The sequence below is a fragment of the Octopus sinensis genome, linkage group LG26, assembly GCF_006345805.1.
Source record: "Octopus sinensis linkage group LG26, ASM634580v1, whole genome shotgun sequence".
Taxonomy (NCBI): domain Eukaryota; kingdom Metazoa; phylum Mollusca; class Cephalopoda; order Octopoda; family Octopodidae; genus Octopus; species Octopus sinensis.
In genome coordinates, this window is record NC_043022.1 from 11,507,757 (window position 1) to 11,525,010 (window position 17,254).

Sequence of the window (17,254 nt, forward strand, 5' to 3'; positions counted from 1 at the left end):
TATTTATTTCATTGTTTAAACTGATTAATTATAAAAGTTGTGAAAGGTTTGCATCTTAAGACGTTTTTTTTTTAATTAGTAAACATGCTTTTTGTACCTTTGTATTCAAAATTACAGTTTAATAAATCTAATCTTTAACCAAAACATAACTAATATTTGAAAAGAAATTGATGAAAGGGTTATCTCCTTCAGAGACAACAATAATGTCATACACTACTTGTAAAAATAACGAACAAAACATGTCTTGGTTTTATCTACAAACATATAAATTGACAAACCTACTGTTTTATATGTACTGATTGTTAAAACACTAACGAGCTCTTGATCTTTCAGATTTTGGTGGCTCTAGGGTCACTTGGAGAAGACGAAATGGTCCTCTTCCACCTGGACACACTACATCTAATGGAACACTCACCATTCCAAAGATTACCAAGGACTTTGAAGGCGAATATATCTGTCAGACCAGCACCGCCGAGGGCGTGTTTTCAATTAGTTTCATGATTATTGTTTCATGTAAGACATTTCAGTGTATTCTACCTGTAATTGACCAGATCATTGATGATAACGATAATAATTTTCACACACTCTATACAATAGGCATCTAATAATCTAAAACAACTCAAATTACGCAACATATATACTATATAAGATTAAGGTCCAATAAAACATTTACACACACCACATACAACACAGTGCACGCTAATATAACAAGAAACTAAATCTCATAACAAAACAATTTGCTGCAGTACGCCAGCAGGAAGAGACTACACCCTGAAAGGATGACAAGCAAGATCAACTTTGGCTGCATTTGAACTCAGAACATAAGACAGACGAAATGCTATTAAGCATTTTGCCTGGTGTGCTAATGATTCTGCCAACTCACCACACTAGTAGTAATAATAATAATGTTGTTTTGTTTGACTGTTTAGTTCTTTGGTTCAGAGACTCATTTCATCCCTATTTTGGTTTCATCAAGAATGACACTTCTTATTCACGTTAGCAAAGGAATCAAGAAATACCTCCTCCCCCCCCTCTATTAAAAAAGAGAAAAAGAATATACACACAGTCTCTATCTTTTACTCCCTTTACTAACTTGAATAAGAGTTTTTACTCATGATGGAACCAATATAGTCTGGACAAATCTTTGAATTGAAGCATATATTACATTTAAACTGGCCATATCCAGTTAAAATATTCTACCTGTTTCGTGTTCAAAGTGGCTGGATCTGGTCTCTCACATCTACCCTACAGCATCATTTTGAAATTAAACAATCACATCATTGAAACTTATGAGATAATGCATAATTATTTCAAAATAATGTGAATAAAGAATCATTACATTTGAGAGTGATCTGAATACTAAAGGGTTAAATGACATGCAAGGTCACTGGTGACATCAGTTTCATTAGCCAGAACTTATCAGGCAATGAAATAGAGAAGTCACCGTCTGGAATAAATATGAGATGGGGTGGGATGGGGTGAGGACTGAATAATAGAAGAGTGCCAAACTGAAAAGGGTATGCAAATAAGAATGTGTAAGAGTAGAAACTGATAAACAACATTAAATATGCAAGCAGACATTTATGTAGGAAGAACATAGACATAGACATACACACAATCATGTAAAAACCTGATTTGCTTGGGAAAGACTTTTGATCTTTATACATCTCTCTCTCTCTCACACACACACACACACACAAAGAATGGGGAAACTCACCTCTTTAATTGATTATTACTCCATATATTACCAACGATTGTTTCTATTGTGCCACCATATTTAGATACAAAAAAAAATATCTGAATATGTTTGCACAACGGGAAACAACCATCGGCAATGTATGATGTAATCACCAACTGAAGAGGCGAGTTTCTCTATTTTTATTCTTGTTTTATACTCCAAATTTCTTGCAATTCTTCTAAACAATATTTGGATTTACTTGTTATACATGAAGAATTATCTTGGATGTTTATTCTACATGCATTTATTGGTATCTGATCGTTTGATACAGTTAACCAACTTCATTTAACACTGAGTGCTTTATAGATAACTGCCTGGATTTATTAATCTCTTTTACTTCTTATTATATATATATATATATATATATATATATATATATATATATATACACTACACTCACGGAGTGGTTGGCATTAGGAAGGGCATCCAGCTGTAGAAGCACTGCAAGATAAGACTGGGCCTGGTGCAGCCTCCTGGCTTCCCTGACACCAGTCGAACCATCCAACCCATGCTAGCATGAAAAGCGGACGTTAAACGATGATGATATTTCCTTCCATAATGGCTACCTCTGATGAGCACAGATATATGATAGTGTACACTTAGGATTATATATCTCTAATTGCTTGTTATATAGGGTTGTGTTCTTAAGTGCATTACACAGGCACTGACTAAAGGACTCAAACCCTATTTGTAAAGTCAAAATAATATTATTTATAAATAATGACTGTGATATGTATATGTTATTTGTAACTTTTGTTATTTCAGCTGCAACACGGGTGATTATATCTCCTGCCAATGTGGCTGCAAGAATTGGTGAACCAATGCGTTTGGTGTGTCAAGCAGAAGGTAGCGGCCCTACTACTCTTGAATGGCAGAAGTTAAACGGTCGTATGTCTCCCAATGTGCAAGAACGTAATGGTGTCCTGTACTTTAGAGAAGTCACTGCTGCTGATGCAGGCCAGTACCGCTGTCTTGCAAGAAGCGCTGGTGGTGTTGCTGAAGGAATAGTTCTCGTAAAGATTGTTGGTAAGAAATCAGTGATGCTTCATTTTTTTCTTTTTATCTTTGTTTTTTTCTTTACTTTTTTGTTATTGTTACTTTTTAGCCCCAGACCAGACCTTATTGATTTGACCTATGATTAAAATTATTTCCCATCCACCATCCCACCTTTTCTTTTTATATAGTATAGTCTATACAAAACTATAGTCTCCACTGTGTCCTTCTTTTCTTTAAGACCTGAGGTGTGAATTAGGGGAGATTTAACTACTGTTTCTAGTAGTTGAGCAACTGCATAGTGGTTCCATTGGCTGTGCATGTTTAGGCTCTGTTGTTGTTGTTGATTATTTCCAGGGCCAACCTTGTTCCAACTGATCTGTGATCAAAAACATTCCGTGGCCATCCTGTCTTAGTAAAAGACCCCCTTCAATCATGAATGACCATGGGATTGCCCCTAGAAAGTTCCCCTCTGATGCACAAGTCTGGACAAGGTTGTTTTGTTGAAGACCAGCAGTTGCCCATGCATCCCAGCCTCCTGCTTCCATGCCACTGATGTTATCCAAGGGAAAGGCAACAGCCGATACAGCTTGGCACCTGTGACATTGCAACTCATTCCTACAGCTGAGTGAAGTGGAACAACATGAAATAAAATGTCTTGCTCAAGGATACAACACACAGCCCTGTCCAGGACTCAAACTCACTACCACATGATTGTGAGCCTGTTGCTTTAATCATTGAGCCATGCACCTTCCTAATACTTACGCTAGAAATCATTTATATGGTGCTGCTACACTGAATATATACTCAAGAGTTAGGGGAAGTTATCTGCCAAGAGTTTATTTTTTTGCCATGGGTGAAGTCTAGCACTGGCTTCCTAACTGCTGCTTTAAACTTTATTTCACTATGGCTTTCTTTGCTTTTATCTAGAGATAGACATACAAAGAGGAGTAAAAGTTGCCAAAAAGTTTTAGAAAATTGTATTTTATTATAATAAACACAATAAGAAAAATATTTATTGAATTTTTTTAACCCGTCTGCAACTTATGGTTGACTCTGGTTTTTCTTTTCTTGCAACTCTGATTGATGTGTTTTTGTTTCTCATTGGCTTTTGTAAAGTTTCGATGAATTTTAGAGAGGAGCTTTTGTGACACCCCATTAAGATTGCCTGCCAACGTAATGCATTGAGTGAAGTTTTATTTGTAAAATACTTTCCATTCTTCTGTCTTTTCCAGCTCGTCCAAGTGTCATATTGCCAGATGAAGAAGTTACTGCCCAGCGAGGCCACAATGTTGTACTGAACTGTCAAGCCACTGGTAACCCACCACCAACAATCCGTTGGGAGAGAACTGATGGCCCATTGCCAGCTCAACATTACATCAGAAATGGCGAACTTACGTAAGTAAAAAAAAAGAAAAATTACATTCACACAGGACACACCTGACTCATGTGTTGTTTTGATGTTGTCTTTTTGCTTTTTTCTTTGCTGTTGTTCTTTAGGCCACAGGTCAAACCTGATTAAGCAGAGCTATGATTCAAAGCATTCCATTTCTATCCAGCCTCTCATTTTAGAAATATCAAGGACTACATTATCTAGTTACCGCTCTATATTTTAAGGTAGTAGGATGTGATTTCTGAGAAATATGACTGCTATTTCTAACTGGGCAAGTGACCTTGTAATGGTTCCTAGGAATGTAGTATATATGTAGTATATATGTATATGGCCCCCGTGCCGGTGGCACGTGGAAAGCACCATCCAATTGTGGCCTTTGCCAGCCTCGCCTGGCCCCCATGCCTGTGGCACGTAAAAAGCACCATCTGTCCGTGGCCGTTTGCCAGCTCCATCTGGCACCTATGCGGGCGACACGTAAAAAGCACCCACTACACTCACGGAGTGGTTGGCGTTAGGAAGGGCATCCAGCCGTAGAAACACTGCCAGATCAGACTGGGCCTGATGCAGCCTTCTGGCTTCACAGACCCCAGTTGAACCGTCCTACCCATGCTAGCATGGAAAGCGGACTTTAAATGATGATGATGATGATGATGTGAGTGTATGATTTGAATTAATCAATCTATGGTGAACGCAGTTCATTTCAAAGATACCAAGGCTTGTGCACAGGGGGCAACAATTGTGAATTTACCTCCTATGATCTGTATATTTATCTATCCCATAATCCTGTACAGTCTTATGTAGTTTCATGTATTCTCATCCAAGATGGAGATAAGTACCGATATTCCCAAGAGGCAGGCTTGATAATTGTTGAGAAATTTCTCTTTACATTAATACATTGGTAGCCTTGTTAACCTATGTGTGTGTACACACACACACACACACACATATATATATCTTCTTTGTTTTAATGACCACATTTCCATGCATGTATGGGTCACACAACATTCATTGAAGCAGATTTTCTCCAGCTAAATGCTCTTCATACCACCACCTGTTTCTAAGCAAGGTAATATTGCCCGCTAGTCCTGAGAACATGGAAGTACAATAATCAGAAGTAAAATGATGATGATGACGTGTGTGTACATATATGTGTATATGTATAACAGTTTAGTGTGTATGTGTGTGTGTGTATGAATTGTGTCAATGTGGTGCATGGAGGAGTATCAGTCTAGTGTCACAGTGTTATATATATGATGTGTATAATATATGACAGTGAAGGCGCATGGCTCAGTGGTTAGAGTGTCGAGCTTACGATTATGAGGTTGTGAGTTCGAATCCCGGACCGGGCTGCGTGTTGTGCTCTTGAGCAAGACACTTTATTTCATGTTGCTCCAGTTCACTCAGCTGTAGAAATGAGTTGCAACATCACAGGTGCCAAGCAGTATCTGCTGTTGCCTTTCCCTTGGATAACACTGGTGGTGTGGAGAAAGGAGGCCGGTATGCATTGGCGACTGCTGGTCTTCTATAAACAACCTTGCCCGGACTTGTGCCTGGGAGGGTAACTTTCTAGGTGCAATCCCATGGTCTGTGTCGTGACTGAAGGGGGTCTCAGATAATATATGACAATATGGTATGTGTTGTGAATGTAATGTATTAAATATATACCCATTTAAAAAGCATCCAGTCCTCACTGTGAAGTGGTTGGCATTTGGAAGGGCATACAGCTATAAAAACCATGCCAAAAGTGACCTTGCCTATGTTGATGCAATGTAAAAAGCACCCAAGCCACTCTGCAAGGTGGTTGGTGTTAGGAAGGGCCATAAAAACCTGCCAAAACAGACACGGTAGGCTGGGGTAGTCTTCTACCTGGTTGGCTCCTATCAAACCATCTAGCCCATGCCAGCATGGAAGACAGATGATGATGACGATATACTAGTTCAGTATACTTATAACAACAAAATATATTGCATATCATTTTCTTTTATTTCACTTAATATTGGTCTCTTCCATTCATTTGTCTCCCATTCATCTCTCCCTCCCTCTGTCTCTCTCTCCTCCTCTCTCATCTATACATTTATCTCCTGTAGTCCCTCTCTTGTTTTAGCATGTCTATCTCACTCTAAGCCACACATACTTTTTGCCTTTCTTGCTAAGTCTCTGTTTCTGTCTCCCTTCAGTATTTATGGTGTCCGTGAAGAAGACCAAGGTCGATACATGTGTATCGCTACGAATGAAGTTGATACATCCCGTGGTTATATCTACCTCCGTGTTGCCTGTAAGTTATGACATAATTCTTTTCTTTCTTGATCTTAATGTATGATCTATTGTCTTCATAGTTAAATGTTAAAGTGTGTATGTATGTATGTATATATATATATATATATATATATATATATATATATATATATATATATATATATATGCACACATGCATTAAGAAGACTTCATTACACCTCACTTGTCTTAAACACAAGCAGTATGCAACTAAAGTCCTCCCATTCATTCCAAATGTTAAGCCTCACCATCATCAAGGAGCTCCCTTGCAAAAGCACATCTTTAACATAGCTAGGACTGCATCCTAAAAACTGACCCTTCTCTTCAGTGTCAAAAAATACTTTAACCCTCAACAGTTACTGATACTTAAAAAAACCTCAGGTGAGGCCCACAATGGAATATTGCTCTCACATGTGGGACAGTGATATTACTGCACATGTAGTGATCCTAAACTGCATCCAGAGAAAGATCATTAGCATAGGCATAGGAGTGACTGTGTGGTAAGTAGATTACTTATGAACCACATAGTTCCGGGCTCAGTCCCACTGTGTGACACCTTGGGCAAGTGTCTTCTACTATAGCCTCGGGCCGACCAAAGCCTTGTGAGTGGATTTGGTAGACGGAAACTGAAAGAAGCCCATCGTATATATGCATATATATGTGTGTGTGTGCGTGTGTATTTGTGTGTCTGTGTTTGTCCCCCCAACATCACTTGACAACCGATGCTGGTGTGTTTACGTCCCCGTAACTTAGCAGTTCAGCAAAAGGATCCCAGATAGACTAATTACTAGGCTTACAAAGAATAAGTCCTGGGGTCGATTTGTTCGACTAAAGGTGGTGCTCTCGCATGGCCACAGTCAAATGACTGAAACAAGTAAAAGAGTAATAAAGTTACTCTCAGATATTCCCTAACCTTTCACTTACAAATATGCTGTCCCCTCTACTATTATGGCCTCTTCTCCTCTGAGTGTGTTGATCTTATGCCACATACAAGTAAAGCACTCTCAACTTAACTCATCTCTCCTTTTCTCATCAACCATGTTGTGTCCAGTCCCTCCCTAAGTTCCATTACTAACACGACTCCCCGTCATTTTTCTTATAATAGTTGAGCAACACTCATGTCCTTTTTCTGTGGCAGTTGGGTGAACGGAAGGATGTTATGCTTAGATCATAGCACTGGTCTGAATATTTACAAGTGAGTCAACTCCACTTAAGGCATCCTCAGGCCCAAGTGATTATGTTCAGAAAGACAATTGACTAAGTATATCACCCAAAAACAGGAATAGCTACCCCTGACATGCTTCCACACAGTTTCCATCTCGGAAATTTCATTCATGAAGTTTTGGTTTGCCTTCAGTTAAAGTAAAAGACACTCAAGTTATTCTATAATGGAATGAAACCTGAGGCTATGTAAAACAAACTTCTTGACTACACAGTCATACCTATGTCCATATTGAATTCCCATCAGACTATTTTTACAATACTTTGCAGTGTAAAAAAAACAATCTTTTTCTTCTCTTTGTTTTTTACACACTATGAAGAAAATATAAATGAGAAATGTCTAGTGTCTCTACCAAGAGAACGGTGTGTATTAAGAGAATTTTGTTTGTGAATATTGTGGTAATAAATTGCAGTTTTTGTTAGGTAATATTTTTCTGCTTATATTTGTCTTCATTACAATATTTCTTTATTCCTTCCACAGCTATCCGTCCACCAGTAACACCTCCCAAAAATGTGCAGACTGCTGATATTGGTGACAAAGTTGAGTTTGACTGCATCGTCTCTACAAGTAAGTTATATTTGTCCATGATTCTTTAAAGTCTACTCAGATTTGAAACCTCAGCATCAGATTACAGTTAGGTATTACTTTACTTATACAACTTGTATAAAGGACATTTCTGTCATCATCATGAAACTGGTTAGGTTGAAGATACGGAAAGTTGCTCAAGTTTGATACTTTTTATTTACTAAAGATACTTACATCCTAACTTTTGTTTTCACTTTCATGGTTGTATTTACTTTAAATGACATTGAAAAACTGTTTCCACAGTTACGCCAAGCTCCATACATGGGTCCGCATTTGATGAAGTCAAATCTATCCTTAGAAATGGTGACAATACAAGAAATATTGAAAAATGAACATCTCAGTTTGTGAAAAATCTTGACGTGATAGAGCAAAATGGATTTCATTTTTGAAATCAGCACCCCCAAATTAGTAGGAAACATGTCTCCAACATCAGACAGCAAAAACCCTGTTCCCCAGTGTTATCATTTTTTATTATTATTATTATTATTATTATTATTATTATTATTATTATTATTATTATTATTATCATTAATATTATTATTATTATTATTATTATTATTATTATTATTATTATTATTATTATTATTATTATTGAGTGAGAGAGCAGTTCATGCCATCAAAGTGACACTGGGGTAAAATATACGAAGCCCAATATACCCATCATGACTACCCGTCTGATAAAGGTACACCAGGCACATGCATCACAACCATATGTGCGCGACATGATGATCTCATATCAAGATAAACAGCACATGACCTTGCAGGTGGGGCCCAGTTAGAATTTTCTTCAGGTTGAGTAGCCCATCCCGCTCAAACGGTCCCTGAATAAGGGTTGTTTAAGGATGTTGAAAGAACCACCCATGTTTCCAGAGGTGAACTATTCAAACCCCAAAAAGAATCCCTCTCAACACATGGCTATGATGCTCCCCCACTACTTCTGCTCGTGATCAGAGATGCACATATCGTCAGCCACTAAGGGACATGCTCAACTGGTTAAGGTCAAACAACTGACAAGCAAATCTGTGGTATTGAGCAGAATATTTGCTGTAGCCCATCTTTTATACCAAGACAAAACAATGTACATGATAACACTTCCAATCAGTTAAGATCAGAAGCCATGAGAGCCACTGCCTGGTACTGCATCAGGGCATTTATTATTATTATTATTATTATTATTATTATTATTATTATTATTATTATTATTATTATTATTTAACATTTTGGGAAAGTTATTTCCTAGATCAATCTGAGTGACATGAAATGTTTCATGATACATCAAAAACAATTTGAGTTGAAAAACAAAAAACAGAACGATAAAAGAATTATATCTTGCAATCATTATTATTATTATTATTATTATTTAACATTTTGGGAAAGTTATTTCCTAGATCAATCTGAGTGACATGAAATGTTTCATGATACATCAAAACAATTTGAGTTGAAAACAAAAACAGAACGATAAAAGAATTATATCTTGCAATCAACTGACACATTTGTTGAATCCCAAGTAAAATCCTCATTGTCCCCATTGTGACTTCATAGAAAAATCCATAACCAGACTCAAATTACATTTACACATCTATCACAAATAGATGTGACTTCTTTTATTTTTAATCCTTTCCTTCAAAACCTCCTATGTAGAAATCGAAGGGAGGGACCATCACTCTAACCATCACCACCACCACCACAATCATCATCACCATCATCATCACCATCATCATCATCACCATCATCATCATTATTATCATCATTATTATTATGATTATTATTGTTATTCTTCAGCTGACCCAAATCCACAAATTCAATGGTCCAAATTGGAAGGCCGTATCTCTGACAATGCCATTTATGGTAATGGAGTACTCATTCTGCCCAGTGTCAGAGTTGAAGATGCTGGTACTTACAAATGTACTTTAAGAACAACAGCCGGAGAAGTCGTTGAAACTAAGATTTCCTTATTTGTCAGATGTAAGTAATAACAGTTGTTTATTTATTTTATTTTTTGTTGTCCTGTTTTTCTAGGTTTGTCTTTTTCTTGATTCATGCTTCTATAGTACAACACTCAGTAATTATGGCTGTTGTACTCCTTACTTATTCATCATCATCATCCGCTTTCCATGCTAGCATGGGTTGGACGGTTCAACTGGGGTCTGGGAAGCCAGAAGGCTGCACCGGGCCCAGTCTGATCTGGCAATGTTTCTACGACTGGATGCCCTTCCTAACACCAACCACTCCGTGAGTGTAGTGGGTGCTTTTTACGTGCTACTGACACAGGTGCCAGACGAGGCTGGCAAACGGCCACGATCGGATGGTGCTTTTTACGTGCCACCGGCACTTATTATAGATACAAACTCCTTCAGCGTACATACAGAACATTTTGAATTTAGAAATCAGTAAATATTGTACACATTAATGACATACACAGGATCTGCCCTACATAACAGACATGCAGTAATATGTAACACACTGCATGTATTTATATATTCCTATTTACATGTACAGGCAATACCCTTTGCATATTACTATAATACATTTTACATATAAATATCATCCATTTTGTATACATGTAGCTTGATCAGAATTTCATCTATTATTGAAATTGCAGTTGTCTGCTTGTTCTCTCTCACTTTTTATTCCTCCACCCTTAAAAGGCACCTGACCAAGAGCTATTAATGGTGTATAATGTTTGAACTATTGGTCTAAGTGTTCGCTCTTTGTATTCCTTAGCCCTCACCAAGTACACTTGGTTTTGTGCTTGTGCACTTGAGACACAGGAACTGACTTGACTCATTTTTTATCAAATGCGCATTTTTTTTAGTTATTATTTGTGTAAAAAAATTGGGTGTGTGATTCCAGCCAATTCTAACAAATTAATTCAGTACCTGCACTTTAGTATGCAAAAATTTAATCAGTGCACTTAGGGTTAGTCAACACTATGCTGTGTTCACAGCCAAGAGACTTCAGTTTTATTTACTTGGCTACCTTGTTGTAAACCAGACACTCTTGGTTAAGTACTGCTCACTGCTGCAAAAGGCAGGAGCATTGTGAAATTTATTAAAGTTTCAGTCCCCACCAACCCAACATGTGCACACACACACTTTTATATACTCTTCTTCTCTGAAAGTCTTCTAGAAGTCATCTACGATATGTAAATGACTCCTTACAAAGACCAGTGCGTTGGTTCTTGATTGAAGAATAGAGGATATTTCAGCTATATTTGAAACTATATTCCTCTGGTTGTTAAAGACAGTCTCTTTTCTAAATGTGGGTGGTGGGGATTGATGCCTGAATTTTTTTCAAACCTAAAATCTTTTAAAAGTTTATATTGCCATACAGATAATAGATTTAATATTTTAGAAAATTAATTCAGTACTGTTTAAAATAAATTTAATATCTTGTAGACCATCTTCAGCTGAAAGTCTTAACTTCAATACTCCTGTTTTCAGTATTTCTGTTCTGTTGTTAACTATAGTTTATTTTGAAATTCTTCAGCTCAACCTGTTATTGATGTTGATACAAGCCGTAATTCTGCCCCTCTGGGAACTCCCACTACCCTGGGATGCAACGCTGAAGGAAATCCACAACCGTATATTACTTGGACCAAAGAGAACGGAGATTTGCCAAGGTAAGGGATTTAATGTAACGATTCCCTTCATTAGTTAATTAGTTTCTGTATGCCAAATCAGTTGAAGAATTAAAGGAAAAGTTTCAAATTTGGAATCAGAACCTTAAATTAAAATGTCTACTATTAAACCTAGCAAAAAGTCTTAGCGAGTAAAGAGAAGGGAAAAAAAGCACTACTGCCAACTGCTAAGTGGTGATGTTGAGTGTAGAGAAAATGTATGAGTAGACCTATATTATGTATCTAAGGTAAACCACAGGTACAGAAGAGATGCAGCCAGTTCACAGGCAGGATGGCAGAAAAGAAAGATTTGTAATATAGAAGATGCACAGTAGTAATTAGCAGTAAAAGCACCAATGAAATAAATTCCTTCAAATGCATGATTGTTCACAAAATGCATCATAAAGTTTGTTTCATTTTTTTTTATGTAGGAAAAAGAACTTTTGCTCTAAAGTTTGGAACATGTGTCACTCTACAACATACAAACTTATTCGAGTTATCCAGATTTATTTATATATTCAAATATTGGGTTTATTTCCTCTGTGCTATTTAAGTGTAATTCTTGTAGCAGAAGACTGAACCTAGAACCTGTGAACTCACAGTAATTCAATGCCTTATTCACTATTCACTTTGCCATGATGTCTCCATTGATATTATTATTTCGTTAACTGTTGTGTCTTTCTGTAACAGTGAACATAGCATTGTCGACGGAAACCTCTACATTCCCAAGGTAGAGAGAGAAGATGCCGGAACATACTATTGCTCAGCCACAAATAGATATGAAACTGCACGGCACCCTGTGACTCTTTCAGTTTCTGGTAAGATCAAACAGAATTTTTTTCCTTTCATCATCACCACCACCATCACCATCATCATCATATCATCATCACCATCATCATCCCCATCATCATCATCATCATCACCACCACCACCAACAACAACATTTTAATGTCTGTTTTCCATGCTGGTATGGGTTGAACAGATTGACAGCAACTGGCAAGGCCAGTGGTAGCACCAGGTTCCGTAGTCTGTTTTGGCTTGCTTTCTATGACTGGATACCCTTCCTAATGCCAACCACTCCACAGAATGCACTGGGTGCTTTTCACATGGCACCAGTGCTTTTTACGTAACACTTTCGTTTTAGGGTTTCCATTCTGTTGTGAAGGGTGAGTCTTCTTTAGTACAGCAATGCCCCACCCATTCCAGTCCTCTGTCATCTCCTTTGTAAAGTTCAGCATTTTGAGATCAGCCTTCAGTACTTCGTCCCATGTCTTTCTGGATCTCCTTCTTCCACAACTTTCCTCCACTTTAAGTGATTGCGACACTTCTTTCCATTGTTGATTTTGTTATTTAGCCCTAGGTCAATGCTGATGGAGCAGACATTTTATCAATGACTCTAAACATGACCATGGCATCTTTTTGGATTACCTGATATGTCCTTCCATTTTTAGAGATGGTAGGGTGTGATTCAATGAAGATTTTTACTATTGTAGATTCCATGAAGGCTCATTCTTTCCATTGTTGCTACTATTGTTGTTTAGCTAAGGTCAACTCTGTTGAAGCAGACTTACGATCAAAATCAATCCATCCATGACCATGCCGTTTTTATTTTTTTTTGGCTGACATCTAGGATTATATTATCCAATATATCCTCCTCTCCCCTTTCCTCTTTTTTTAAGATGGTAAGGTGTGAGTTGAGGTAGATTTGACTGCTATTTCTAACAGTTTGATGTACAACATAGAGGAGCCCTCCCTGATTCATTTAGCTTTGGCTATATTCCCTCTACTACTAATGTTTGTAGCCTTGTGCCACTAATATTGGGAATCTTATTACTTAAATATGTGCCAGATACCATTTTGTAGCAACAATTTCATATCCTGCTTGAGATTTTTTATTTTGTTAATACTTTTCACTGTGGTGTAGACACTCATAACCTTTTCCACTCATCTTGGAAATTATTATTATTACTGCTTTACTGTTTGGCAACCTCCAAACTCCAGCTTAAAAGGCATATGGATCAAACAATGCTACACAAATCCCATAATTAATAGGACATGCAGTGCAAGGACCATTAAACCCTGCCCTTTCCTTCAGACCTATGAAAATTTTAATAATTTCAATAAAACACTCAAGCAAAACCTATCATTATGCCCAATTCATTTGTCAATAGTAGAAGAAAATTCCATTTGGTAAGTTGTTCATCATTGACAAGACCAAGAAAGGTTGAAATCACGTGATCTGATAGTCTCTGCACTGGTGATTATGGGGATTTATCTCCCCACTAGCGATATAAATAAGTACATTTTGCACCAGAAAGCCAATATGAGAGTTTCTCACATAACTAGCACAGTATAGTTTGTTCTGATAGAACATCCACGTTTAAGTGGAGATAAATATTACCTCTCAAAAGTTTTATGTATTTGTATATGAAAAATTTTAACATTTTTGTCTGTTTCTTTTTTTCCAGACCTTGTTCCCTATTTCCCCCAAGAACCACAATCCTATATTGAATATCCTCCATTGAGATCTGCCTATCTGGACTTTGACATCATTATTTCTTTCCGTCCTAGAGTTACAGACGGTAAGTTTTGGTCTTGCTGTTGTTTCTGCTGGGAGGGGGGGGGGGAAACCTCCCCATTATTTTTGTTGCTGTTGTTTCTTTTGGTAGGTACAGCTTTGATCAGCTTAGTAGACCTACGACTGTGGTTGTGCTTTTAAAAAGTTTGTTGCACAACTAGATTGATCTAAGTTCTATCCTACTGCATGGCACATTGGGCAAGTGTATTCAACCATTACCTCAAGTTGACCCTTATATTGTAAGTAAAAGCTGGTTGACAGAAACCATAAAGATGCTTATTATGTCATCACCTGATACTTGTAAATACATATCACTATAAAGGTGATGTCTTTTGTTTCCCATCTACTTTGAAAATCATGTCTCATACACAATGTGTTAAAGGTCAACATAACCAGTAATCCAATATAGAAAAATGTTTTTTATCTTTTTATTAATGGTTTTGTCTGGACAAAAGGATTATTTGTTTGTTATCTACTCTTCTACAGATTGCTATATAGCCTGGCTAATCAGTCCCCTTATATGAACTGTGTTGCATTTGTGCAATATGATTACATACACTAGCACTTGAGTTTCATAACTTCATCATTATTCTCTTGAATCTCCTCCCTTATCTAATATAAATAATTATAATTCACATAAATGGTTGTGTGAAAGGGCAATTCTTAATCCAAAAAATGGACAGAAGCAAGAATTAACCATGAATTAATGAATAAGATTTCAACAGTCATAAATAAGTACAAATTAGTTGATTCAGTCCTTGATGAAAATCAAGCTGTCCATTACCAAACAGAGTTCATTAATTCTCTTGAGCTACTTGGAATTCCTCCACATAAGCTTTTTCTGAAGGTAGGAGTCCCATTAATGCTTCTAAGAAATTGAGGTCCTCCTAAATTATGCAATGGGACAAGGTTGATTGTGAAGACATTATCACCTAATGTGACAGAAACTACCATCATCACTGAATGTGCCTCTGGGGAAGAGGTTTTCATTCCAAGAATTCCAATCAAATCAACAGACATGCCCTTTGAGTTCAAACAGACACAATTCCCAGTGTGACTTTCCTTAGCAATGTCTATTAATACAGCTCAAGGTCAGTCTTTGAAATCTACTGGCTTGATTTTCTCATGGTCAACTTTGTTGGTTGCTCCAGGGTAGGTAGTTTGCAAGACTTATTTGTCTATGCTCCAAACCAGAAAACAAAGAATGCTGTTTACCCAGAAGCTCTTACATAATTCCTTTCAACATATGTGGTAGAATTTATCTCTTTTCATAAAAGTGGTAAATTTTGTATTTTCGTTTATATTATTATTTTTATTGTTATTCTTCCAATATGTAAGGAAAAATTTCATTCCTGGGCAATGCCAGGTGGCTCTGCTCAGGCAGAATGTACTACAAATATTTAGGTATGTAAAATAGGACATTGTACTATTTACACCTTAACCAATGGCATTAACTGCACATGGGAAGAATGGTGATTCAGTGAAGAATCAGTACTTGGTTGCATTTGAAATTTAGTACAAGCTTACTTCCTAGTGTAGAGGTGTAATGGCCCAGTGGTTAGGGCAGTGGACTCGCGATCCTCCAATCGTGGTTTCAATTCCCAGACCGAGCGTTGTGTGTGTTTATTGAGTGAAAATATCTAAAAGCTCCATGAGGCTCTGGCAGGAGGGGCGACCCCTGTTGTACTCTTTCGCCCCAACTTTCTCTCACTCTCTCTTCCTGTTTCTTGAGTAACGCTGCGATGGACTGGCGTCCTGTCAACCTGGGGGGAAAACATACACCACAGAAACCGGGAAACCAGGCCCATGAGCCTGGCTAGGCTTCAAAAGGGCGACGTTTATCATTTTACTTCCTAGCACATGGTGTTCACCACATTAACAAGGAATAATGATGGATTGACAGTGTTGCCGCTGTTCTTATCGGTGTTGTTGTAATGGTGAAATTGATTCATTTTTATTATTTTGCATATTTCGGCAGGATTGATCATGTATGAAGGACAAGCCACTGAAAATGGAGACTTCATGTGCTTGGGTCTGCGTGGACGCTATCCAGAATTCCGTTTCAATGTTGGTTCTGGCCCAGCCATCATACGAGGAAACCAGAGTCTTGAACTTAACAAATGGCACACTGTACGTCTGAAGAGAGACCGTAAGGAAGGTAAGCAGGAAATTCTTAATAAAATCTAATATTTCCAATTTGCTATTCAGAATTTCAAATATGTAGTCATGCATGATTGATTAGGCAATATTTGTTGCATGAATGAAACTATATATTTCCAGTAAACCAGCTAAATTGGTTCTGATTAACACAGGTCATATGGTGAAATGAGTGAACCAGATTACTATCTACTATATATTTGGTCACTATAAACAAATTATATCTGTACATTTTGTTCAGAAAGAAATTGCAGAACTCTCATCCATGACAAGAGAGTCCATGATATATTTCTTCTACAATATATTCTGATTTTCTTTATATTTTTCTCCACTAGGTAAACTTATCATTGATGGCCAACCTTTTGTTGGCACTGCACCAGGACCATTCCAGGGACTTGACCTCAACCAACCTTTGTACCTTGGAGGTTTACCTGACTTCAATACTATTCCTCAGTCAGTTGGTTTTGACAGAGGATTTGTTGGTAAGTTCATTATATTATCATTATACATTTTGTTTTTCCTGTATTCTTAAAATAACTGAAGAGTGATGAAAATGGGAAGGGTTGGGGAAAAAAGACTTTGTGGTATTTAGTTAATTCTGAAATGAATCTGCGAGAGTTGGCTTTTCATTTTGTCCTTTCTGGGTTGATAAAATTCCCTCTGTCCCTCTCCTTCCCTCCTTTGGAAAAAGTGAC

The 17,254-nt window shown here is 37.3% G+C and overlaps 1 protein-coding gene across 3 annotated transcripts in view; it reads left to right on the forward strand.

Annotated features, from left to right (window-relative positions):
• Positions 1-17,254, forward strand: part of LOC115224757 (basement membrane-specific heparan sulfate proteoglycan core protein) — a 369,665-nt gene that overhangs the window by 291,371 nt on the left and 61,040 nt on the right. For all 3 annotated transcript variants that reach the window (XM_029795652.2, XM_036513837.1, XM_029795655.2), the window contains 11 exons: positions 334-513; positions 2,504-2,764; positions 3,967-4,129; positions 6,302-6,399; positions 8,101-8,187; positions 9,988-10,170; positions 11,695-11,827; positions 12,515-12,642; positions 14,293-14,406; positions 16,381-16,560; positions 16,895-17,041. In XM_029795652.2, the coding sequence (XP_029651512.1) occupies positions 334-513; positions 2,504-2,764; positions 3,967-4,129; positions 6,302-6,399; positions 8,101-8,187; positions 9,988-10,170; positions 11,695-11,827; positions 12,515-12,642; positions 14,293-14,406; positions 16,381-16,560; positions 16,895-17,041 (1,674 nt within the window). The remainder of the gene's footprint in view (positions 1-333; positions 514-2,503; positions 2,765-3,966; positions 4,130-6,301; positions 6,400-8,100; positions 8,188-9,987; positions 10,171-11,694; positions 11,828-12,514; positions 12,643-14,292; positions 14,407-16,380; positions 16,561-16,894; positions 17,042-17,254) is intronic.